The 26,296-nt window shown below is 41.2% G+C and overlaps 1 protein-coding gene across 1 annotated transcript in view; it reads left to right on the top strand.

The window, feature by feature from the left end:
• The first annotated feature begins 269 nt into the window (after window positions 1-269).
• gucy1b2 (guanylate cyclase 1, soluble, beta 2) overlaps window positions 270-26,296 on the top strand; it is a 37,112-nt gene continuing 11,085 nt past the window's right edge. Inside the window, exons 1-9 of the mRNA XM_055646388.1 lie at window positions 270-452; window positions 2,606-2,679; window positions 4,831-4,925; window positions 8,362-8,522; window positions 9,718-9,817; window positions 19,502-19,722; window positions 21,564-21,645; window positions 21,929-22,032; window positions 25,021-25,237. Of these exons, the coding sequence (XP_055502363.1) occupies window positions 450-452; window positions 2,606-2,679; window positions 4,831-4,925; window positions 8,362-8,522; window positions 9,718-9,817; window positions 19,502-19,722; window positions 21,564-21,645; window positions 21,929-22,032; window positions 25,021-25,237 (1,057 nt within the window). The 5' untranslated portion in view covers window positions 270-449. The remainder of the gene's footprint in view (window positions 453-2,605; window positions 2,680-4,830; window positions 4,926-8,361; window positions 8,523-9,717; window positions 9,818-19,501; window positions 19,723-21,563; window positions 21,646-21,928; window positions 22,033-25,020; window positions 25,238-26,296) is intronic.

Here is a 26,296-nt window from a genome sequence, read left to right as displayed (position 1 = left end):
ACCTTCACCACCTCCAGTTTAAATTCCATTTGGAATATTTTGGAGGACCAAGTCGCAGTCGCCTGTAAAGGTCGCGTAAGTGGGACAGGCCCTTAACGCTCCCTCTCCATTTTTGCTCTCCATCTTCGATCTGCCAAGGATGCAGATTGTATGCAGCCGGGTTGACTGCAATCCCAGATGCTCAGCAGAGGGCGTCCTGATCCGCTGATGCAAAACTCCACTGCAACTCTCCAGCGAACGAGCGGGCGAGTGCAAAGTGAGGAAAACCCCAGCGGTCTGGCGCTTGCTTCCATTCCGCTACTGGAAACTGACTCGCGTTGCACCAGTTAATTACAGGTGCAACGATGTGACATTTTGCAACCAAGCAGCCAGCGTGCCCGCAACACGATGCCTCTTGGTCCCGCAAATCACCAAGTGGATGGACTTAAATCCTGCTCTCTTGCATAAAGATGGTAAGTGTTGTGTTGTGTACAACATTGCACTTCACCGGACCGTGAGCGTCCGGAGGCGACTTCGCTCATTAATTCTCAACCAGTGTCCACTTGCCAAGAGAGGTCACTTATTTTTATTTTTGCATGAATTGTGTGTGCTGCAAATTGTATTGTGTGTGTGTGTGGGGAGGGAGCGACTTCCGCGACATTGGCAGTAGGAGGTTGTTGTTCAAAGTGCTGTATGTAAGTCTGCAGATATATATATATAGATATATATATATATATATATATGGGTCATATCACAACGTCGTGTGTGCAAAGTGGTACAGACTTGCCCTGTGTTAAGTGTTGTGGTTCATTTCTCTGGAAAGAATTACACATATTACTACTACAAGCAGATAAGATATCTGGGCAGGTCATATCTGACAACGTGCTTTTGAAATTCTTTATTTGATTCTGTTCCAAAGTTACATTTTAAACTATGCGTGCATGGAAAGTTCACCATAAAATGGCGAGCAGCGGAAACAAACATTGAAGGTTAATTTCCTCTCGGGCAACTTTCTGATGTAAAAGCGCAGTATGTTGTAAAGGTCAGTTCAAAAACCAACGCAGACGGCGGAGTTATGCAACGCATATATTGTATTGCATAGAAACATAGAAAATAGGTGCAGGAGTAGGCCATTCGGCCCTTCTAGCCTGCACCGCCATTCAATATGATCATGGCTGATCATCCAACTCAGTATCCTGTACCTGCCTTCTCTCCATACCCCCTGATCCCTTTAGCCACAAGGGCCACATCTAACTCCCTCTTAAATATAGCCAATGAACTGGCCTCAACTACTTTCTGTGGCAGAGAATTCCACAGATTCACCACTCTCTGTGTGGAAAAAAATGTTTTTCTCATCTCGGTCCTAAAAGATTTCTCCCTTATCCTCAAACTGTGACCCCTTGTTCTGGACTTCCCCAACATCGGGAACAATCTTCCTGCATCTAGCCTGTCCAACCCCTGAAGAATTTTGTAAGTTTCTATAAGATCCCCCGTCAATCTTCTAAATTCTAGCGAGTATAGCACGTTCTAGTGTGACTACAAACCGTCTTAACGTTTTCACACATTAAAAAAAAATGACTAGAGATGTTCAGGAGAAAATAGGTTCCCGATCGAGGTGAAGAAACTGCGTGAGGAAAGGGAATTGAAGCGTCGTGGCTTCTGACATGAAAACGTTGAGTTAAAAAAGGAGAATTTAAAACATTATTTCTCCCTTGAAATATAGTGATCCCAACCAATGTAAATATAAAACAAAGTTTTAATACGAAGATAGGTTAAGCAAAGGAACATTGCTGGAAAAGGGCACCGACCCAAAACGTCGCCCGTCCATTTCCTGCCACAGATACTGCCTGGACCGTGAGTTTCTACTGTAGTAGTCTGTCTTTCCTTGAGATTCGAGCATCTACAACCTTTTGTGTCAATGAGTCTCAAGAAGGGTCCCGAGTCGACCCAGAAACGTGGTCTGTCCATTCCTTCCACAGATACTTCCTCACTCGTTTAGTATTTTTTTTGCTCTAGATTCCAGCATCTGAAGTCACTTGTGCCTATAGCCTCTATTTATACCTCATGTTGCCTCCACAAGGCCAACAGCCTAATCAAGGACCAGTCACACCCTGGCCTCTCCCTCTTCACCCTTCGCCCATCAGGCAAAAGGTATAAAGCGTGAAAACGCACACCATCAGTTTCAGGGACAGTTTCTTCCCACCTGTTATCAGGCAACTGAATCATCCTACCACAATCAGAGAGCAGCGCTGAACAACTATCTACCTCTTTGGTGACCCTCGGACTATCCTTGATCAGACTTTGCTGGCTATACCTTGCACTAAACATTATTCCCTTATCATGTATCTATACACTGTAAATGGCTCGATTGTAATCATGTATTGTCTTTCCGCTGACTGGATAGCACGCAACAAATGCTTTTCGCTGTTCCGCGGTAGACGTGACAATAAACAAAACTGAAACTGAACTTCATTAAGCGATAGGATGACTGAAGAAGGGTCTCGACCCGAAATGTCACCCATTCCTTCTCTCCAGAGATGCTGCCTGTCCCGCTGAGTTACTCCAGTATTTTGTGTCTATCTTACATTAAGCGATGATTTGACTGATCTATTGTTTCTTTTTATAGTATGGGTTTTTTAACACGTGCTTGAAGTCTTCCATCATCCAATCATTTGGAGAAGAAGCATGGGAGAAACTGAGGTAGTTTCTGATAATTCTTCTGCTAAATTTGTCATTTTTTTCTTCTTGCCCAAACCAAAGTATAACCAAGAATTGCCCAACTACCATGTTTATATCTAAATGATATTCGAAGGAAACAACGGATTGCACTTTCAGAAGTATAAAGGCAATACGTGCCTTAGATATACAGTATTGATTATTAAAGTTATACGATCACTCAATGTTAAATTTGTTCAATTTATGTTCTATGTTCAATTTGACATGATAGAAATAAAACATTGATTGTAAATAGAATCTTTGTAAGCACACAAAATGTTTTGGACTCAGACTACTCCTGATGATCTTGTTAAAATTGATTAGTTCAAGTTCAAGTGAGTTTATTGTCATGTGTCCCTGATACGACAATGAAATTCTTGCTTTGCTTCAGCACAGAACATAGTAGGCATTTACTACAAAACAGATCAGTGTGTCCATATACCATAATATAAATACATACACACATGAATAAATAAACTGATAAAGTGCAAATAACAGATAATGTGTTATTAATAATCAAAGTTTTGTCCGAGCCAGGTTTAATAGCTTGATGGCTGTGGGGAAGTAGGTATTCCTGAACCTGGTTGTTGCAGTCAGTCTTCAGTCTTCAGGATTAGAACACAGCGATACCCAGCATTTTGAATGTGTAGAAGAAGTTGCAACTATTTTTGCTTACACCCTATAGATACTTTTTGTTTGTATTAGTTTAAGCAAGATAGGCTATCTAACTAAATGGCCACACTCACCTTCAAAGTAAGCCCACACTTATCTTTAGCAGGTAGACAAAAATGCTGGAGAAACTCAGCGGGTGAGGCAGCATCTATGAGCAAGTGTTCATCTGCTGCATTCCATGGTCTGGATGTGGCCTCCATTACACTGATGACGGCAAGCATAGATTAACGACCGTTTCATTGAACATTTGCGTTCTGTCCACCAAGGCCCGTTGGATGTCCTGGTTGCTAACTATTTGAACTCGCCTTCCCATTCCTATACTAACCTTTCTGCTTCTTGGGCTCCTCCATTGCCAAAGTGTGGCCACGAGTAAACTGAAAGAACAGCACCTCATATTCTGCTTGGGTAGCTTAAAACGCAATGGTGTGAACATTGAATTCTCCAAATTCGAGTCATACCATCATATCCCCCTCTCTTTACCCTGCTCGCACCTCCACCCCAGTGCATGCACATTTATCCCACCATCCCCAACACCCAAATCATCCTGCTTCTTTCCCCTCTTCCGGACACTTATCCCCATCCCCAAGTCTCATATTTCCTTTTTATCCCCTCTCTTTTCCCCTCATGTATTTCCCATTCCACTCATATTCTTCCCTCCGGCATTATATTTCACAGCTCTTCCTTTCTGATATCCTTTTGTCTCCTTTTCACCTCTAACTTTCGTAACTTTCTTCACCCATCTCCCAATCATTGTGATCTCACCTGTATCCACTTATCGCTTGCAAGGCCTTGCCTCACCTCCCCCTTCCCTTTTCCTGCTTTGCTCTCCTGCCTAAAGAAGGATCCCAACCTGAAATGTCGTATGTTCCTTCCCTCCACAGATGTTGCCTCTCGCTGAGTCCTCTAGTTTTTTTTATTGCTTCAGATTTAATGGTATATCTTAAATTTGAATGGTACTAATTAATATAAAGGCAAACCTTACTTTTTGTGGTATATTTAGCACAGTACTTGCAGCTATGAATATCACTAGTTTGGTTGATTCACTGCGACAACCTCAATTTCTATGGTCTTCCTAAGGTAACTGCTTGTGCAAATGGGCCAGTGTAAAAGCTTGTGTGGAAAGCAATGTACTGGAATAACTCAGCGGGTCAGCCAGCATCTTTGGAAGACATGGATCCCCAACATCATGCATCCGTGTTCTCCAGAGATGCTGCCTGACCTGCTGAGTTATTCCAGCATTTTGTGTTCTACGCAAGATTGCAGTGGGAAAGTTTAACATTCCACCAGGCAGCATTGTTCCCTGGGCTGTGAGACTGTGTGGAACCCATGAGATTTCTTGTGCAGGCACTTGTCTCTACGAGTACAGAAACAATTGTGATTGCTTTATCAATCATAGAGATGCGAATAATTATGAAACCGATGTATCGTAATTTTATTTTCCAACTAACATTCCTGTCTTTACAGAATAGCAGCTGGAGTCCCGGACACTTTCATGACTTTTAAAGTTTATTCTGATGATAATACACTACGATTAGTTGAGGAAGCGTGCAAATTATTAGGTACGTTCCATATTATTGTTACACTACCTGGGCAACATTGCACTTCTAACTTCATAATTAATGTAAATTATCACTTAAGTAGCACATTAGATGGCAGAATTTGTTCCTAAAAACCATAAATGTAATGAAGGCATTTCCAACTTACTTCAAAGGCGACTTACATAAACTTGCACTTACGTAAGCAATTGTTTAAGCACACTAATGCCCACCTGGTCTCCAAGTCAAAGCTCCCTTGTGATCTCCACGTCAAAGCTCCCTTGTGGTCTCCATGTTGAAGCTCGGTGTTGGAGCTCCCCACCTAGTCTCCATGTTGGAGCTCCCACCTAGTCTCCATGTTGGAGCTCCCCATCTAGTCTCCATGTTGTAGCTCCCACCTAGTCTCCACGTTGGAGCTCCCACCTAGTCTCCACGTTGGAGCTCCCACTTAGTCTCCACATTGGAGCTTCCACGTAGACTATGTGGAAGCTCCGAAGTGGAGACCAGGTGAAATAGTATATTTCCAGTTGTACTTCCATTTCCAACTTATGTCACATCAGACTTACGCAAGGGTCCGTGGAAGGTAACCCTTAGTTGAGTCGGGGAGAGTATGTAGTTGAGATGACATTGTGAGGAAAATCCTTACTTCCTAAGATTTAAATTCAGGTCTTTGAAAAGGGGCCTAGAGATCCCGCAGTTCTCACACGCACTATCACAAAACTAGTTTTTTATTCTATGCATTTTCAAATGGAAACATTAAAACATCATCTTTGGGGAGATGCTTTGTTCTGGAGAAGCTGGGTTGTGCGATGATTGATATTTTTTAACAGTTGTGCAAATGCTTCCTAAAAAAGTTACAATCATCCATACATGGCAATGAAAATATCAATGAGGCCAATAATACATGCTGCTGTTTATGGACGAATGTCACATAAATATCAGATGCAGGCTGATTCATTGTTAAACATGGAAACCCATAAATTGCCAAGTTAAACTCATGCCTTATGAACTTTGCAAAATTGCATCCTGTGGTTTAGTTACTGTTGAAGAACACTGACACTTGACATACAGGTGTGGTAGATATGAACTCCATTAGTCACAGAAAATAGCTAGGCCATTTCAGTCTGTTTATCCTTTACAAGATGTTATGTTTTAATTATTACTCGTGAACCAATTTGCATTTGAAAAATAACTATTCCATTAGGTTTTAAAGTTTACATCCGCCATTTTAACCATTCACACTTTTGCTGTCTCTGATGTAATCTGTCTGTACTTGATTTGCCATTGATTTTTACCATTCTAGTTTACACTGATTTGCTCTATTAATTTTGCAATCCTTCAGTTTGTCTACATTCTTAGTTGTCTGCACTTGTTGGAATTGTTAATCAGCATGTTCAGAATGTTTCCCACTGAAAGTTTCAGTTCCTTGATGTGCAGGAGCATGTCTAATAATACAGCACACCGCTACAGCAAATTATGACGTGGTCTCTGTAATATGAAGGAGTAACTGGGCAACATTTAACAACTACAGAGATGAATAAATGTACTAATTAAAAACACGATAAGCATGTAATGAACCTAATCTAATCTGAGGAAAGACATTCTTGCCATAGAGGGAGTACAGTGAAGGTTCACCAGACTGATTCCTGGACTGATGTCAGGACTTTCATATGAAGAAAGACTGGATAGACTCGGCTTGTACTCGCTAGAATTTAGAAGATTGAGGGGGGATCTTATAGAAACTTACAAAATTCTTAAAGTATTGGACAGGATAGATGCAGGAAGATTGTTCCCGATGTTGGGGAAGTCCAGAACAAGGGGTCACAGTTTAAGGACAAGGGTCTTTTATGACCGAGATGAGAAAATCATTTTTTACACAGAGAGTGATGAATCTGGAATTCTCTGCCACAGAAGGTAGTTGAGGCCAGTTCATTTAAGAGGGAGTTAGATGTGGCTCTTGTGACTAAAGGGATCAGGGGGTATGGAGAGAAGGCAGGTACAGGATACTGAGTTGGATGATCAGCCATGATCATATTGAATGGCGGTGCAGGCTCGAAGGGCCGAATGGCCTACTCCACCTATTTTCTATGTTTCTGTCATCTTTTGTTTTCTCATGTCTTTCTACATCCTACCCCCTTTCCCAATATCGAATGCAATGTTCACAACAATATCCCATTTTGTTTGGCTCCATTCCAGAACTTCCCCTCTTTGATTTTCCCTCTCTTCAGTTTCCAAAGTCCTTTGAAACCTCAAATTTCCATTGAGCATGGTCTCTCTGGCTAAGACAACATTACTTGCAACAGGGAAAATGTAACAAAGTTCCACAAGTTGATTTCTGGATAGGGTATTTGTTTACTGAGGAGAGATTGAGTAGACAGTGTCCATACTCAAGCTCGGATGAATGAGAGGTGTTCTCATTAAATGTACAAAGTTCTTACGGGGCACGATATGTTCTTACGGGGATCTGTGTTTCCTGGATTAGGCTGTATCAATTCAGATTCCGATTCAGATTCAAACTTTATTGGCAATGTGCAGTGTACAGTACAGAGACAACGAAATGCAGTTAGCATCTCACCCAGAAGAGCGAACTTAGAATAATGAGCAATGAATGAATCAAATTGGTGCAAATGACATTGCCAAAAGAATAGTAAAAAGTAAATAGTAAATGTTAGCAATTCTTATTCATGAGGGTTGTGGAAGCATTACATATATTAAAGACATAGATCCAATAGATTTTTAGGTGTTAAAAGAATCAAGGGATATGGGATTAGTGCAGGAGGGTGGTGCCAAAAGTAAAAGATCATCATTGACCTTATTGAACGATGGAACAGTCAAGATGATTACATTGTCATATGTACCAACAAAGGAGCAATGAAATTATTACTTGTCGCTGCTTAACCGGCCTCTTAAGTGCAATACATGCAGATAATAAATAATGATAAAAATATCAATAAATTAACAACCTTAATATTAAAGCAAAAAACAAAGTCCTCAGTGCAAACAAAGACAGTCTATACAAGTTCATAGCTGCTGGGGTTAGTGTGTTGTATTCAAGAGCTGATGGTTGCTGGAAAGAAGCTATTCTTAAGCATGGTGGTTATGTTCTTTAGGATCCTATACCATCTCTCTGACAGTAGAAGTGAAATCGTAGGTCTTTGATGAAACTGGCTGCCTTTTTGGGGGCAATGCATCCTACAGAAACCTTTGATCTTGAGGGTTTGAGTGGTGCACTTGTTTCTTTCTTCTATTCTTGTATAAGATTCACCTCCCTAGATTTTCTATCCATGACTCGGGATTTATTTCTTTACTTTGCCCTATTTCATTTAAATCTATTTTTTTTAATCCCCTCGTACCTCTCAGTGCCTTTAGACATTTTGCATAGATATTATTATACAAAGTTGGTGCTGAAAGTCTGTTGCTGCTTTATCCAGGTCATGTTTTATTTCATTGTGATCCCCAGATATAGAGCCGGAAATATTGCTGAAACAGTTTGGGGAGCATTTTTTTGAATTTTGCAAAAGGTCTGGATACGACCGCATGCTACGTACTCTGGGTGGAAACCTAATTGACTTCATCGAGAATCTTGATCCGTTACACAGTTACCTCTCGTTGTCCTATCAGGCAAGTGTAATGAATCTTTCTGTTGTTGTTTGGTATCAATAGAAGGCAAAGAAAGTTTGCATATTTATTGAAAAAGTTTATTTAACAAATACTTTATTGCTACAGGATTAACGTTTAGTTTTAGGATTGCAATGAATAAATCAATTTGCAGAATGTGTTAATATTGCTAAAATATTTTCTATGAATTTGCAGTTAATAATTGTTTTACATGTAAGGATGTCGTGTAAAAGGATTAAATATCATGGCGTGGTGGCGCAGCGGTAGAATTGCTGCCTTCCAGTGCCTGAGACCCGGGTTCGATCCTGACCACGGTTGCAGCCTGTGCAGAGTTTACTGCCTGTATATTCTCCCCGTGACCTGCGTGGGTTTTCATTGATTGTTGGAAAGTAACAAAAATAATGAAAGGGAACATGAACGGCATCTAAGAGATGCTAAGTTGGGAAGTAAGGAGGGGGGAATTTGCTTGATGGATCTGATCTGCTGTCAGTTGGCCGAGTGATCTGATGGGTTAAATGGCCTCCTGTATTGTTATAGGTAGATTTATTTGTGCTCTGTACTCTTTAAGATCCAATGTCTTGGTTTGCAACAGTCTTACTCTGCACTGACCCCAGCTTTTCCCATCCAATGCACTTGCGTTTCACCGATTTAAATTAGTTGGACGTGTCCCTATGGGAACAAGATTGCATTAAAAAATAGGGTAAACAAATTATGAAGTTAGTTGCTGTGTAAAATGGTAATGGATTTTCACAAATGTCACATTTAGTTGATTAAATCAAATCCATTATTGTTATGTTTGAATACAACTTGAGAAGTACACTTAAGATAATAACATTTCTTGTCAATTGTTGAACAGTAAGCAGTTAAGATTTGACATATCATTAATTTGTGTGCAATGGGAATACCAATAATATTCTCAGACCAAATATTTATATCTTTCACTGAGAAGGATCAACGTATCATATTTTAATTCCCACACAAAAACATCACCCCACTGCTGAAATCAATCTTGGATTGTAAATCAGGTGAAATCCATTAATGAGACAGTTGGCTGTTATTGAGTCTTAAACAGTCTCTCAGGATCAAGGATGACTTTATTACTGTGTGTAATGTTGGAGTAAAGATAGTGAAATTAGTGCAATTAATAAATGCAATCAGACGGTGATTAGGCATTAATTCTTTTTATTCATATTATTAGGAGATGAACGCACCATCCTTCAGGGTGGAAAAAAACAAAGACAATTCCATGTTTCTGCATTATTACTCTGATAGGAGAGGATTATATCCCATTGTCCCCGGTAAGAATGAATTGTCCGCTAAGATTATTTTTGGCACTATAGGGTGATTTCACCAAATGTCAAATGAGCGTAGATCCCCCCTCACGTGACCGAAAATTTTAACTGGAGGACATATGTCACATCGGTAGATGTTAGTGAATGGGGAAACACGCACTTTCCCACCCGTTAAAAACATGGAAAACGGCCGATTTTTGAGTTGAAATTTTCTGTGCTAGTCGGGGTGACCGTGAAGCACAGCGACCTAAATTTTCAGGCAAAAAAAAAGATAGAAAGTAAGGTAATTACAAGAGGGAACTGAAGGTGGAAAACAGCGGAAGTGAACAGCCGACATTTGCCGTGGAGATTTAAAGATCCAAAATATCGGGAATTATCGCGTTTGCTCGCTGAATTTCATCAAAAGTAAGTTAATAATGCCTTACTTTTGATGAAATTCAGCGAGCAAACGCGATCATCCTATTGAACGCGATCACCCTATTGGCACAATTCAGCAAAGATTGTATCAGCTAATGTAAGCATAAAGACGTGGCATTTTCTGTCCAGCCCGACTCACATTAGCATTCTGCTGCACAGTGGTGCAATGGTAGAGTTGCTGCCTTGCACCATCAGAGACTTGCATTCGATCTTGTCTACAGGTGCTGTCTGCATGGTGTTTGACCACTTGCAATTTCTCCGGGTACTCCTGTGTCCTCCCACATTCCAGGTTATTAAGTCACTGAACTGTGATCTACATTTTTGAAATGTCTCTAAATTTGAGCTGTTCACATTGAATATCCATGTAGATCTTGTAAAAATGTAAAATAGCTCCGTAATTGTATATAACGGTATAACATAATGACTTGCTTAGAATTGTGTAAATACTTTTCTTTAAAAAAACTGTTTGCTTAAATTGTACTGCTCTGCCTTATCTGAGTTGTGATATCCTGTCCTTGCAATGTAACTGTTTGTGTTCTGGCAATGTACTGTTCTTGCAATGTAACTGATTTTGTTACTAATTCTGCTCTTGTATTGTCAGAACTGCTTGCTTGAATTATGTGATCCAGTGTAATTTAAAATAGTGTGATTTAATGCATTATGACTATTAGCTGTATTATTTCTTGTTGAATGCGATTCTGCTCTTGTATTTTTAACTGTATTAGTTCTTGTTTGAATCCAAGTGTTTAAGTGCAGGTCATTTGCGGCTGTGTTGTGTTTGCTTGTTCTTTTGAGAAGGTGGTCCCGCCTGGATTCGAAGTGTGTTTACCGCTTTAAAAAGCATGGGTGGACCTCTGATAAGATAGGATAAGATAGACTTGTGTGGGAGACTTGCTAGGTGTTACGAATTTTGCCTTTGTTTTGTGAGAAGATTTATCTGAGAGAGGCTTACTAATGTGTTGGAAACTTGTTTGAAACTTGTCCTAGGAATTTTCGATAATGGAAAACCAATTAATTGGTGTGTACAACCAGTGATGGAAATGGGTTTTAGGAACTAGGGGTACTCTAAGGTCCATGAGGCTGAGGTTGGGAAGGAAGGGGGGGGGGATTTTTTAATGTGCAGTCATACCCATGTAAGAGTACAAGAATGCATAATTTGTTTATTGTGTATTTATAATATAGTTTATTGTGTATTTTATGTCATAGCTGCTTTCTTGCATCTCTCTCTCTCTCTCTCTCAGACGGATGAAAGCAATGATCATAGAGTGGAATAGATGACATCTCGGGTCGAGACCCTTCTTCAGACTGATAGTCAAGAGAAAGGGAACCGAGAGATATAGACATATCTTCCATTCATTTGTCCTTAGTACCGTCTATATCTCTTGTTCCTCTTTCCCCAAACTCAGTCTGAAGAAGGGTCTCGACCCAAAATGTCATCTTTTCCACTCTATGATCGTTGCTTTCGCCCGTCTGTCCGCTCGCTCGCTCGCCCTTGGATTAAGTAGCGCAGGATAAAGCTGTGAATTCACGCCATTCCTCTCCCATTCCCAATCTGACCTTTCTGTCCTGGGCCTCCTCCATTGTCAGAGTGAGGCCCAGCGCAAATTGGAGGAACAGCACCTCATATTTCGCTTGGATAGCTTACACCCCAGCTTCTCTAACTTAGAATAGTCCTTGCTTTCCCCCTCTCCCCATCCCCTCCCATTCCCAGTTCTCTCACCAGTCTTACTGTCTCCGACTGCATTCTATCCCTGTCCCACTCATCCCTGACATCAGTTTGAAAAAGGGTCTCGACCAAAAACGTCACCCATTCTTTCTCTCCAGAGATGCTGCCTGTTCTGTTGAGTTATTCCAGCGTTTTACATAGATACATAGAAAATAGCTGCAGGAGTAGGCCATTCGGCCCTTCGAGCCATTCAATGTGATCATGGCTGATCATCCACAATCAGTACCCCATTTCTGCTTTCTCCCTATATCCCTCGATTCCACTAGCCCTAAGAGCTCTATTTAATTCTCTTTTGAATGTATCCAATCAGTCGGCCTCCATTGCCTTCTGAGGCAGATAATTCCACAAATTCACAACACTCTGGTGACAAGGTTTTTCATCATCTCCGTTCTAAATGGCATACCCGGTATTCTTAAAATGTGGCCCTTGGTGCTGGACTCCAACATCGGGAACATGTTTCCTGCATCTCGCGTGTCCAATCCCTTAATAATTTTATGTTTCTATAAGATCCCCTCTCATCATTCTAAATTCCATTGAATACAAGCCCAGTGGTTCCATTCTTTCATCATATGATATTTCCGCCATCCCGGGAATTAACCTCGTGAACCTACGTTGCACCCCCTCAATAGCAAGAACGTCCTTCCTCAAATTGGAAGACCAAAACTGCACACAATACTCCAGGTGTGGTCTCACCAGGACCCTGTACAAATGCAGAAGGAGCTCTTTGCTCCTATACTCAAATCCTATCATTATGAAAACCAACATGCCATTAGTTTTCTTCACTGCCAGATGTTTCTTGCATACTTACTTTTAGTAACTGATGTACAAGCACACCCAGGTCTCGTTGCACTTCCCCTTTTCCTAATCTGACACCATACAGAAGAAGGGTCTCGACCAGAAACGTCACTCATTCCTTTGCTCCAGAGATGCTGCCTGACCCGCTGAGTTACTCCAGCATTGGTCTACCTGCCATCCAGATGATAATCTGCCTTTTGTTCTTGCCACTAAATTGGATAACCTCACATTTATCCACATTACACTGCATCTGCCATGCATCTTCCCACTCACCCAACCTGTCCAAGTCACCCTGCATCCTCATAGCATCCTCTTCACAGTTCACACTGCCATCCAGCTTTGTGTCATCTGCAAATTTGCTAATGTTACTTTTAATTCCTTAATCTAAATCATTAATATATATTGTAAATATCTGCGATCCCAGCACCGAGGCACCCCACTAGTCACTACCTGCCATTCTGAAGGGGAACCGTTAATTCCTACTCTTTGTTTCCTGTCTGCCAACCAATTTTCTATCCATGACAATACCGTACCCCCAATACCATGTGCTCTGATTTTGCCCACAAATCTCCCGTTTGGGACCTAATGAAAAGCTTTCTGAATGTCCAGGTACACTACATCCACTGGCTCTCCCTTATCCATGTTACTGTCTACCTGAACTTAGTTGTTAGGGATAACATTCATTTCTTTTCGTTCATTTTTGAATGACAAATAATTTCAATTCAATTCAAAATGTACAGGTCAAGAAGATCTTGGAACATTTGACATTGTTTGTCAATGATCTGCATAGTCTACTCTTCTGCCTCACTTTCCCAAAGTTTAGTTAAATTTAGAGCCTTGTTTTCTGACTCATCCTTCTCCCTCATAACTAGTTTATCCAATACCATTCAACAGTGACTACTAGCCAAGCGTTACTGCACCATTAACTAATTGACTAACTCAGACTAATTATTCATTATTTTTGTTAGCTGAAGGACCAGAAAAATTGAACACATTATTCTAACTATGGCACAACCAACGATTTATACAAGTTTTCTATTAGGTTCTAAAGCATTATTTCCCATTTGAAATGGTAGCATATCATTTGCTTTTGAAGGTTTGTGTATCTGAACCCTGATTTTTTAAATGTGCACATGTTATACATCTCCTTTCTCCAAAAAACCTCCCAAAATACATCATTTTTTGGGAGGGGGCGGAGCACGGAGAGCATGGGAACGGGAAAAGCGTGTGGAACGGGAAGAGCTCGGGGAGCAGGGAGAGCGCAGTGAGCGGGGAGAGCATGGGGAGGGAGCAGGAGCTCGGGAAACGGAGCGAGGACGGGGAGAACACGGGGAGCAGGGAGAGAGCGTGTAGCGGGGAATGGGGAGAGTGCCGGCAGTAGGGAAACCGCAGAGGGGCACGGAGGCTGGGAGGCAAATAAAATAACGTGGAATCATAAAATAGCGTGACTTTACCTGAGCCCGTGCTCGCGTTCCGGTAGCCCTGACAGTGAGTTTAAGAAATTCTCCCTTGAATTTTATTCAAAGGGACTCGGTGTTAAAACACAATTACATTTACTGAAGAATGTGGATCGATGTATCGATGACACATTGAATAACTACTGTTAACTACTGACTGTTAACAAGCGCTAACAGTGGCAGTTAACAAATCGTTTTCGTCTGAGTTGAATAAAGTGAGAAGCGGCTCGAATCTTTCTGCAGTGCTCATTAAACCCGAGCTGGAAACTGAAAACTAGGGGAACGCCGTACCCCTGCGTACCCCCCCATTTCCATCACTGTGGACAACATTATGAAGTAGCAGTTTATGGTGTATTGCATTGTATTTACTGTAGATTGTGTATTGTATTTGATTTAAATTTTGGAAGCTAGATTGAAATATTGTGCTTTGCTTTTGAAACTGTACAGTTACTGAATGTGATATAAAATGAATGATTGAGGTTGATGTAGGAGTGGTGGTTGTGCCTGATTATGTGTGTTTGGAGCGCATTTTCATTGCGAGAAGGTGTTTGATTGTTCCCTGGAGTACCCTGATCTTTGGAAGACTGAGGATTGTGGAAATTGCAAGGTTGAAATTGTGTGGACATGTGGGAGATAGGAGAATAATTTGAATCGGAGAGTAGGATTGGTGGAGCACAGGATCAAAGAGAATGGGGTTGAGAGGAAAAAAATGACCAGCCATAATCAAATGGCGGAGCAGACATGGCCTAATTCTGCTCCTATGTCTTATTGTCTAATGAGAAGGGTGTGGGCTATTCTGGCAATCTGCAAATCCTGTTGTGCAATGTAACCCACAGAATTGAGGTCAGCTTGGCTGACCTTTCTCTTTATACTCAGATATTGGTTGACCGCTGCTAGGCTTGTAAAGGAAGCGGAGAAAGCAGCCGGCAAACGCTGTAACACATTTGGGCCGTCACGCATGTGAACGACCACGACTCGCTTACCAGGAAGGAAACAGCTTCTGCAAAGATTCACGTATGGTGTTGAGGCTGGACCTCTCCATGCTCCTTGTCATCACATGCAGGCATTTTTTTTGAACAAAAATAAATTGAATCGATTATTGCAATAATATATACAATACCAAAGAAACTCACCACCATAATACATAATCACGCAATTATCTAAACAAATATTTCTAAATTTTACTCTTACATTTAGGCTTGCAGGTGTGAGATTCGATGCAGCAAGCAATATGTGGCTCACACCCATTAGCCTTTATCTGTAATCTAACATATTTATCTGTCGATTTTGAAGAAAACCTCATCAACCAGTGAGCTGACGGGTGTGCTATTTCTGTACAATACCCTGCCGACAGGATACTGAGAACTACAGTAGCGTCTTCATTCTCGCACGTTGATCCTGGTTCTGTTTAATTCTCTTAAATCCAGACACCATTATCTGAATACGAAAGACACAAAGTGCGGGAGTAACTCAGCGGGTCAGGCAACATCTCTACTGGAGTTACTCCTGCACTCTGTGTCTTTTTTTGGTAAACCAACACCTGCAGTTGATTGTTTTTAACCACCATTATCGGAGGCATAACACGGAAACAGGCCCGTCGGGTCACTGAGTCCACGCTGACCATTGATCTCCTGTTCACACTAGGTCATCCCACTTTCTCATTCAGAGTGGGAGATTGCAATCTTCATGTGGTCCACCCTGTTTCGACTAACGCGATCAACCCGACGTGCAGAAACAAATAGATCAGATAGAACAAGTTGACCTTCAACTTTAAGCTGAGCACGCCATACGCAAGGAAATAAGAAGACCCTATATAGATAAGGAAGCTTGTTTTTCAGCAGGGTATTCTGTGCCTGTTCTGTAATAGTGTTAGTCCAGTTTCTTTTGTCTCTTGTCATTTTCTGTCTTCAGTCCTTTAGTTACAGTTCCACAGTTTCTTTGTTTTGTTAGACATGGTATGTTCAGTTTTTAGTTAAGGTCTGCAGATAATTTAATGCTTTGGTCTGATGCCGTATAACTGTTGTGCTTGAATAAAAAGTTTTAAATTGCTACTATTGGATTTGGCAAATCACTGAGAACTCGGTGATCCTACAGTCAGGATTGAACCAGGGTCTGCTGTGCTGTGAGGCAGCAGCTCTACATCTGCACCACTGTGATGCCCCAAAGTTTGTTGCCGAGTGCAAGTGATGTCAGCTGCAGTTTCGTCTAATTGATAATCAGCGCCAGTTAACTTTTGGTGCCACTGGTTGAATGCGATTGAAAGAAAGTCAGGAACATGTTCGTGAGTTGGGCAGCTAACTTTACTGATGTGGTGGTGGACAGTTGGAATGGATGGCAGTGTGTGTGTGAGATGGGGGTTGCAGGGAATATCATGCCTGTGAAGAAGCAGTGCATACTATGGCAGATAGGAGGGTTTATTAATGTGTTTTGTTGGCTGGTGAATTATGAAATGGGGAGAATTGCACAGTATGGAAAGCAAATATAGGGCTTTATGTGATGGTGGTATTTGAAGATACATTCAGTGACCTTGACCATACATGTACAATTGTGACAATTCTTCCAGCATTGTATGAAAGTCATTGGACCTCGACTCACAGCACTGATAACCATGTCTATGTTATTCCACTGCCCTTTAGCCATGTTTTTTTAGTCTCCTGGATGCTCCAGTAGCAGCACAAATATCCTGTTTTTCACATTCCAAAGACATGCAGATTTGTAGGTTAATTGGCACCCAGAGAGTTGTGAATTTGTGGAATTCCCTGCCACAGAGGGCAGTGGAGGCCAAGTCACTGGATGGATTTAAGAGAGTGTTAGATAGAGCTCTAGGGGCTAGTGGAGTCAAGGGATATGGGGAGAAGGCAGGCACGGGTTATTGAAAAGGGGACGATCAGCCATGATCCCAATGAATGGCGGTGCTGGCTTGAAGGGCCGAATGGCCTCCTCCTGCACCTATTGTCTATGTCTATCTATCTATCTATCTATCTATCTATCTATCTATCTATCTATCTATTAATATATAAAACTCTCGTGCCATCCGACCGGCTGCCGTCCGGTTGCCTTTCTGCCTTTTGATTCGTTGACAGCTGCTCCTGCCTATCAGCTTCCAACACACTTCGAAACAAAGTTGCACGACAGGAACACTCTGAACTTTTCACTGCTGCAGCAGGCAGGGAAGGTACAATTGGAATTTTTTTTTAATCCATTGAGGGAGGCAGGGGAGTGCTGGAATCTTACATTTGGGAACGGCTTCAGTTCCGTTGGAGGAGACGGGTGCATGGTGGAATATTGGGTTGGGGGATCACACCATTGGGGGAGCAGACCCAACGGGTCTGCACTTGGTCTAGTATTTCTATAAACTGTCCCTAGTGTGTAGGATAGAGCTAGTGTATGGGTGATTGCTGGTTGGTGCGGACTTGGTGGGCTGAATGGCCCGTTTCTATGCTGTATCTCTAAACTACAGTGCAGTTAGGAATGGACAATAAAATATGGCTTTACCATCAATGCCTAGATCCAAAAAAAGAATTTAATAAAGCAATGAAAGAATTTAACAAGAAAAATGTTTGATGAACAAAACAAATAGAAACCATTTGAGTATTTTATGAACTTTTAACTGGGCAACTGTTATTGTCCACTGCCAAGTCCTGTTAGAAATTGTGAAGAAATATCTGCAAGATTTTCTAGATATTTTCGTAAATGATAAAACAAAGCAATCATATCATCATTTCAATTATAACTTACAACTTACAATAGTTGGATCTCCACATCAAAACTAAATGAGAAGTGCTCAGGCAATGACAATTGAAAATGTATGTGATGTATATTGAAATGTTACAAGGACATGACCTTACGAACGTCAAATTCAATTCCTCTTAATTGTTTTTGGAGTGTAATTAGTGCTGAGAAATAAGTAAAAACAATTCAATTTATGACCCACAGTGACAACAACAAATATATTACAGAGCCTTTTCTACTTTTGTAAGATAATCTTCCTTGACACCAACCTTAGCAAGGCACCAGTGCAAAATTTTCATTCACCAGTATATGATTGACATAGTGTCTTCCTCAACTACCTCCCCTGGCAACTCTGGCGAGAAGGATTTCTCTCCAGTGATGCTGCCTGTCCCACTGAATTACTCCAGCTTTTTGTGTCTATCTATGGTGTAAACCAGCATCTGCAGTTCCTTCCTTCACAGCTCGTCGTGTAGCTTGTTCCATATACCCACCACTGAGTGAAAAAGTTGCCCCTCAGTGACCCATCTTGCCTCTTCACCTTAAGCCCATGTCCTCTTGTTCTTGATTCCCCTTATCCTGGGAAAAAATCTCTATCCATTCACCTTATCCATTCCCCTCATGATTTTATACACCTCTACAAATCACCCCTCAGCCTCCTATATTCCAAGGCATATAATCCATGCCTATCCAATCTCTCTATAGTTAATGTTAAAATGTTATGGTTTTCTATGAAATTCCTTCTCATCTTTCGAAATAATGAATATAGGCCTCACCGATCCAACCTCATAAAGTCATATCAGTCATAAAGTTGTGAAATATACATTCCATTTTCTTCACAAACAACTAAGTAGCCAAATGATACATTGGTCTTTGATGCAAGAGGATTTGATTACAAGGGTAAAGATTGACAATAGATAGGTCTCTGGTGAGACCACACCTTTAAGAATTCTTGAACCGGGATATGCGCGTAGAACATAGAACAGTACAGACAGGACCAGGCCCTTCGGCCCACAATTTCTGTGCCGAACATGACGCCAAGAAAAACGAATCTGATGCAAATGATGCATATCCATCCATTTAGTGAACACCCTGTGCCTTTCTAAAAGCCTCATAAACACTACTATCATATCTGCCTCCTCCACTCCCGGCAGCACATTCCAGCCACCCACTGTGCACAAAAAACCTGTCCCGCTAATGTCCTTTAAACTTCGCCCCTCTCACCTTAAAGCTGCACTCTCTAGCCTTTGACATTTTCACCCTGGGAGCGAGGTTCTGACTATTTATCCTAAAACTTGCTGAAAATCCTTGCTACTCTTTCATTATACTTTATTGTATTTATGGATAGCATTATTTGATCTGATTGGACAGCATGCAAAACGAAGCTTTTCACTGTACCTCAGTACATGTGATAATAAACCTAAAACCGTGACCTATCTTTGTGGCCCTATGTTATTATTAATTTTGTTTATTTACATTTTTAATGTAATTTTTCATTATTCTGAGTAATTGCCAGTTTTATTCATGAAAACACATAACCACAATATTACTGCTTACATTCAACAGGGATAATTGGAGCAGTAGCAAAGGATTTTTTTAACAGTGAAGTCACAATGGAGTTAGTGAACCAAATGGAAGAAGAGGAGCGAACTGGTAAAAAGGAACATGTTGTCTTTTTGGTTACTCAAAAACCACTCCCTTCTGAGGAACAACATAGCAAATTGGCTGCAACACCACATCATCTGATTGATACAGGCAAAGAAAGTGAACAACAGACAGATCAAGTGGTATGTTCTCAAATTGTTTGATACAGTGCTGCCAAATTAAATTTTGAGTCCCTGAAGAATGCACCCGAACTATTCTCCACAAGGGACAGACCAAAGCCATTATGTTCAGTTGAGTTGGAAACTTCATGCAAAACCCCACTAACTCCATCCAGTGCCTCAAGCACTGTCGGTTTGTTCATAATTCTCCATCCTGTTAAATTCTGGTGCTGAATGGTCAACTCCACAATCTTCTATTATATAAAGAGGGTCGACTGGTGGCGGCGCGGGGCCAGCAGCGGCCTCCACAATCTTCTCTGTGTTTTATAATGTTGGGGGTGTGTCGGGGGTGGGGGTGGGACTTTGTAAATCTCTCCCTGCACTGGAGACCCGACCTTGTCTGCCTTCACCTCAACGAGGAGCGGCCTCCGATTTTGGTGCTACACACCGTCGCCGTCACGGGGCTTATCCATGTGGAGCGGTGGATTTGCTGCTGCTAGTTTACCGGAGAGTCGGAGGCTCAACATTTCTCCACCCGCGGCTTCAGGGCTATCCACATTTTTGTGGCCTATATCCCACATCACTCTCCAAATCCATGTGCGACCATTTTACCTGTCCCGGTCCGACCTTGATTTGGCTTTAATGGCCGCGGGACAATCGCCATCGGGGGGGCTTTGACTTTGATGGGGGGGGGAGAGTGGTATGTTTATTGAACAAGGATGTTTATGCTCGAATTATGTTGTGTCGGGGTCTTTGAAGAAGGGGCATTTCGGGACCCCAGAAATGACAATTAAATTGACTTGCTCTTGACCTTCGCTCCACTTGTGACATAGATGCTCTATTTTTATCACCGTAAGCCTTATCCATGTCATTTATAGTTTATGGGCAGTCACATTTGCTCCACATTTCAGTTTATCCACATTTTTGCGGCCTATATCCCACATCTCTCTGAATCCATGTACCATTTTACCTGTATTTGCTAATCTACAATGCTTTGTTTAAAATTCACATCTTTACATATAAAGGTCTTTCTGTGATCTCATCTCACCTCATCTTTATAACCTCTTCCAACCCTGATCTTTCTACTGCCCTAATTTGTCTTCAATTCATCCTGGCATCCACAATAAAGCTTCCAACTGCCCTTGACCCAAAGCTGTGGGATTTTAACTTAAACTCCCGTGTCTTTAATTTCCTTTCCTGCTTTGAGACATTTAATACAATCTGCCAATTTGATCAGTGATCTAATGTGCTTGTGTAACTCATCTGTCATTTGAATTCATTTTTCTATTATTCTCTCACATCTTTGCCAATGTTGATGGCATGGTCAACATTTTCATCTATTGATAGCCACCTGTTGAACAATGGTCTTCTAAGCCTCTTCATTCGGTCGAGAAGATCGATGGGCTAGGAGTAATTTACAGTTTGTAGGGTTAGGTAAGGATGACAAACGTCCTTATCTCATGGAGATCAATGGTGCTGATGTGGCATCCAACATTCTCACTGGTTTATCGCTGCCAAAAAGGATGCTAATTATTTTACGCTGGACCTATTCAAATATTTGAATTTCACTTCACCCGGGTTTGGGTTTGATTCACGTTCCTATTTTCAGATCAGAAGTCTGGATCTTTGGATCCTTGTCAAATAATTTGACCTTTGTGCTCCCACTTCTTATGTATTTTTTAAATCACAATTTTCTACAGATAAATACAGTATGTTGTAAGTTTGAATATTTTGTTGCAGACGGGGAGATTAACTATATAGTTGCAGAATGTTAGACTATTGATTTTTTTGTACCTCATGTATAAGCAGATAAAAATAAATGACAAATGTATTAAGTGTATATTCAACAAGACCACATGTTTCAGGAATTGGAAAATGCTACAAACATTAATTGTATCGGTGGATCCACTGCCCAGGAAAGCCATTGGGAAACAATTCCTGGAAAAGGTAATATATGTACCATTTCCAAAACCAGTACAGATAATGTAAAGCAACACGAGGAGTTAAAACTAATGTGTTTGCAAAACTTCAGTTTCCTCGTGGTGTAAAACTTCGTTGCAAAAAATTTGAAGATGTAAAATTGTATCAACGTTTGTCAGTTTCACCCATTTATTTTATAACTGATTATCTAATTTAGAAAGTGTTAATAAATCCAAGTGGTTTCATAACATATTTATGTCAGTGGCTTGAATATAGATTGTGGGATCACACTTTATATTTTTCTTTATAGGAAGAGTGTTAAGAGGGTTCGAACCAGCTTATCCTGATAAGCTATGGATAGAGATCAAGACATTTTGTGACTGTTTTCCTTTTCACATTGTCTTCGACCAGGAGGTGGGTTATCAAAGTGGAGATTCCAGATTCCAGCAACTGCAGTCTCATGTGTCAACCTTTCTACATAGAACAATACAGCACAGGAACAGGCCCTTTGGTCCACAATCTTTTCTTTTGGGGGCAGTCACGGTGGAGCAGCGGTAGAGTTGCTGCCTTACAGCGAATGCACTGCCGGAGACCCAGGTTCGATCCTGACTACGGGTGCTGTCTGTACGGAGTTTGTACGTTCTCCCCGTGATCTGCGTGGGTTTTCTCCGAGATCCTCGGTTTCCTCTCACACTCCAAAGATGTGCAGATTTGTAGGTTAATTGGCTTGGTAAATGTAAAAATTGTCCATAGTAGGTATAGGATGGTGTTAAGGTGCGGGGATTGCTGGTCGGCGCGGACCCGGTGGGCTGAAGGGCATATTTCCGCACTGTTTCTCGAAACTAAACTAAATTGTAATTGAGCAACACTGGGATCCATTTGTACATGGATATAACAGGTTTGTAGGGACATGGGCCAAATACAGGTCAGTGTGATTAGTGTAGATGGGACATGTTGGTCAGTGTGAGTAAGTTGGGTCAAAGGGCCTCTTTCTACACTGTATGATTCTATGACTTTTCATATCTTTTGAAATGTAGCTCTTCAAAATTGTCACCTTTCATTTCTAAAGACATTGATGCCTATAAATTGGGTGGAATCGAGTGTACGAGGACGTACACTCCATTGAGTATAAATGGGGATCCTGTGGATAGGGTGAACTGTTTTAAATATCTGGGAGTCCACATCTCTGAGGATATGACATGGTCATCACACGCCTCAGCACTGGTGAGTAAGGCAAGGCAGCGTCTTTACCACCTCAGGCAATTGAGGAAATTCAGAGTGTCTCCTAGGATCCTACAGTGCTTCTACGCAGCGGCGGTGGAAAGCATCTTGTCCAGGAACATTACCATCTGGTTCGGGAATTGCTCTGCCAAGGACAAGAAGGCTATGCAGAGAGTAGTGCGTTCGGCCGAACGCACTATGGGAACTTCACTCACCCCCCTGCAGGAACTATACAACAGGAGGTGCAACTCCAGAGCAAACAAAATCATGAGAGACCTCTTCCACCCCTGCAACGGACTGTTCCAGCTGCTACGGTCAGGCAAATGCCTCCGTTGCCATGCAGTGAGAACGGAGAGGTTGAGAAGGAGTTTCTTCCCAGAGGCAATTCGGACTGTAAACGCCTTTCTCACCAGGGACTAACTCTACAGAACGTTTTTCCTTCTATTATTTATTATGTAAAAGAATATGTGTGTCATGATTGTGTTTATAATTTGTTTGGTTGTTTTGTTGTTTGTCTTTTGCACAAAAGTCCGCGAGCATTGCCACTTTCATTTCACTGCACATCTCGTATGTGTACGTGACAAATAAACTTGACTTGACTTGAATCTAATTAAGAGCATCAAACAGTTGTTGATTTGGAGTCCCAGAACCTGGAGATTCAGTTGTGCAGGAGGTTCAGGGCTATTTACCAGATGTTGCCCTGAGCAAAGATCTCCTCTAGTGCTCTGCCATTGCTGAATGTAGAGAGGTCTAACAGGGAAATACGAGATCATTGGGGAGAGAAGGATGTATACCTTGAATTATGTGGACGTATTGAACCAGCTATGACAGTTTCCTTAGAAAAGAGAAATTTAAGAAGCGTACAAATGTGGATGTCCAAGTTGTGAACGTTTTTGATATGGTCAGTGGAGAAGAACTGCATTTTCAGGAGAGATCGGTAGCTGTAGATAGATAGAATGTAATTGACTTTATAACTAGAGTTAAAACGACAAAAATAATTGTCACACCATTGTGGTGTGAGAGTGGTGGAATAAAATTCCAGGGAACTTCTAAAGTGCATTTGTACACCTACTGGAAAAGGATTCATTTGCAGGAACCTGGGGAAAAATGGTTATGGGATTAAATTCGTAAGTTCTTTCACCAAGCCTGCACTGGCATAAAGTCCAAAACGGTCTGTTTTTATTTTCATAGAAACATAGAAAATAGGTGCAGGAGTAGATCCATTCGGCCCTTCGAGCCTGCACATGACCATGGCTGATCATCCAACTCGGTATCCTGTACCTGCCTTCTCTCCATACCCCCTGATCTCTTTAGCCACAAGGGCCACATCTAGCTCCCTCTTAAATATAGCCAATGAACTGGCCTCAACTACTTTCTGTGGCAGAGAATTCCACAGATTCACCACTCTCTGTGTGAAAAAAAAAATTCTCATCTCGGTCCAAAAAGACTTCCCCCTTATCCTTACACTGTAACCCCTTGTTCTGGACTTCCCCAACATCGGGAACAATCTTCCTGCATCTAGCCTGTCCAACCCCTTAGGAATTTTGTAGGTTTCTATAAGATCCCCCCTCAATCTTCTAAATTCTAGCGAGTACAAGCCGAGTCTATCCAGTTCTTCTTCATATGAAAGTCCTGCCATCCCAGTAATCAGTCTGGTGAACCTTCTCTGTACTCCCTCTATGGCAAGAATGTCTTTCCTCAGATTAGGAGATCAAAACTGTACGCAATACTCCAGGTTTGGTCTCACCAAAACCCTGTACAACTGCAGTAGAACCTCCCTGCTCCTATACTCAAATCCTTTTGCTATAAATGCTCACATACCATTCGCTTTCTTCACTGCCTGCTGCACCTGCATGCCTACTTTCAATGACTGGCGTACCATGACACCCTGGTCTCGTTGCATCTCCCCTTTTCCTAATCGGACACCATTCTGCAAATTTTCTGCAAATAATGTACTGAATAAAATTTTCTTTACATTGTGCCAGTTGATTTTATTACAAGATCCAATGTATCATCATGTCCAGCTACTGAAAAAAATCATATTGGGGATTTTAATTTCTTGTAATCAAAGTATATTTAATTCAACAGCATCTATTAACATGCTATTAACATGCATAATCAGTACAAATTATACATGGACTATTGGAATATTTTATGTCAATATTTTGCTTGTCTCTTAAGCTTAGGGTGAAACAAGCAGGGACAAGTATACAGAAGATAATCCCAGGTCTTCAAACAATGAACATCCAGCTTGATGCATATTTCACCATTGTTCATCCAGAAGTAACATTCAAAATTTTAACCATACAGAAATTCATTAATAGCATATTTCGGCTCAGAACAAAACGGGTAATGATGCCGGAATCATGGAAGCATTGTCCAATGCTGGAAGTAAAAGGTGAGTGAAAAATAAGTAGCACCTGAAATGAGGGACAATGAAGGTTAACTATAATTAGCATGATAAATGTAACAGGAAAAATAAATCTGGATTTACCAGAGACACCACTTCACAAAGTTATTTATTTCTACTGGCCATTTGCAAGGATCTTCCTGTGCACAGCTTCATTTCTACCGCTGCATGCAGATAGTTCCCCTCCAATAGTGACTACTATTCATTTTCACACATGGTCGTGTTCCCTTGGACCACTTCTATGACTCATCAACTCCATTTATAATTTCCTGTCACCATTGGGAGCACATTGAACACTTTGTCAGCACCCTATATGTGGCAACTCTTTGCGTACTGGTGGAGCAAAACAAAGAATTTCACTGTGACATGCCATATGTGATAATAGTTTCATTAATTCAATCAACTTTCCATTTCTTGACAATATTTCATTTGTATTCACAATATCACTCTTCACGAAGTTGACCTTTCATTATGAATGTCCATTGGACATTGAGTTGAGTTTGGTTTAGATTGGTTTAGAGATACAGCATGCAAATATGTCCTCCAGCCCACTGTGTCCTTGCCAGCCATCAATCACCCATTTACACTAGTTCTGTGTTCTCCCACTTTCTCACCAACGCCTTACACACTTAGGAGCAATTTACAGAGTCCAATCAACCTACAAACATGTATGTCCTTGGGTTGTGGAAGGAAACAGGAGCATCCGGACGAAACCCATGCAGCATCAGGGAGAACATGTAACTCCGCACAAACAGCACCCGAGGTCAGAATCGAACCTGGCTCGCTGGGGCTGTGAGGCAGTAGTTGTGTCACTGCACCACCCAATTACATATAGCTATTTTAAAAATAAATCTAAAGTTTTAGATTGATATTAAAATGTTGTTTAAAATGAGGTTTATCAGGGGAATAGCTACAATTGACTTTACATTCAATGAATTGATAATAAATCTGGAATGATTTATAATGAGTCTATGCATGTGAGAATTGGTCAGAGTGAGTTGTATAATCCCTCATGTGATTTAACAACATGTTTACCTGAAAATGACT

Source organism: Leucoraja erinacea, chromosome 14 (assembly GCF_028641065.1).
Source record: "Leucoraja erinacea ecotype New England chromosome 14, Leri_hhj_1, whole genome shotgun sequence".
NCBI classification, from domain to species: Eukaryota; Metazoa; Chordata; class Chondrichthyes; order Rajiformes; family Rajidae; genus Leucoraja; species Leucoraja erinaceus.
Note: the sequence above shows the minus strand (reverse complement) of the source record. Positions and strands in the feature narration are given on the sequence as shown.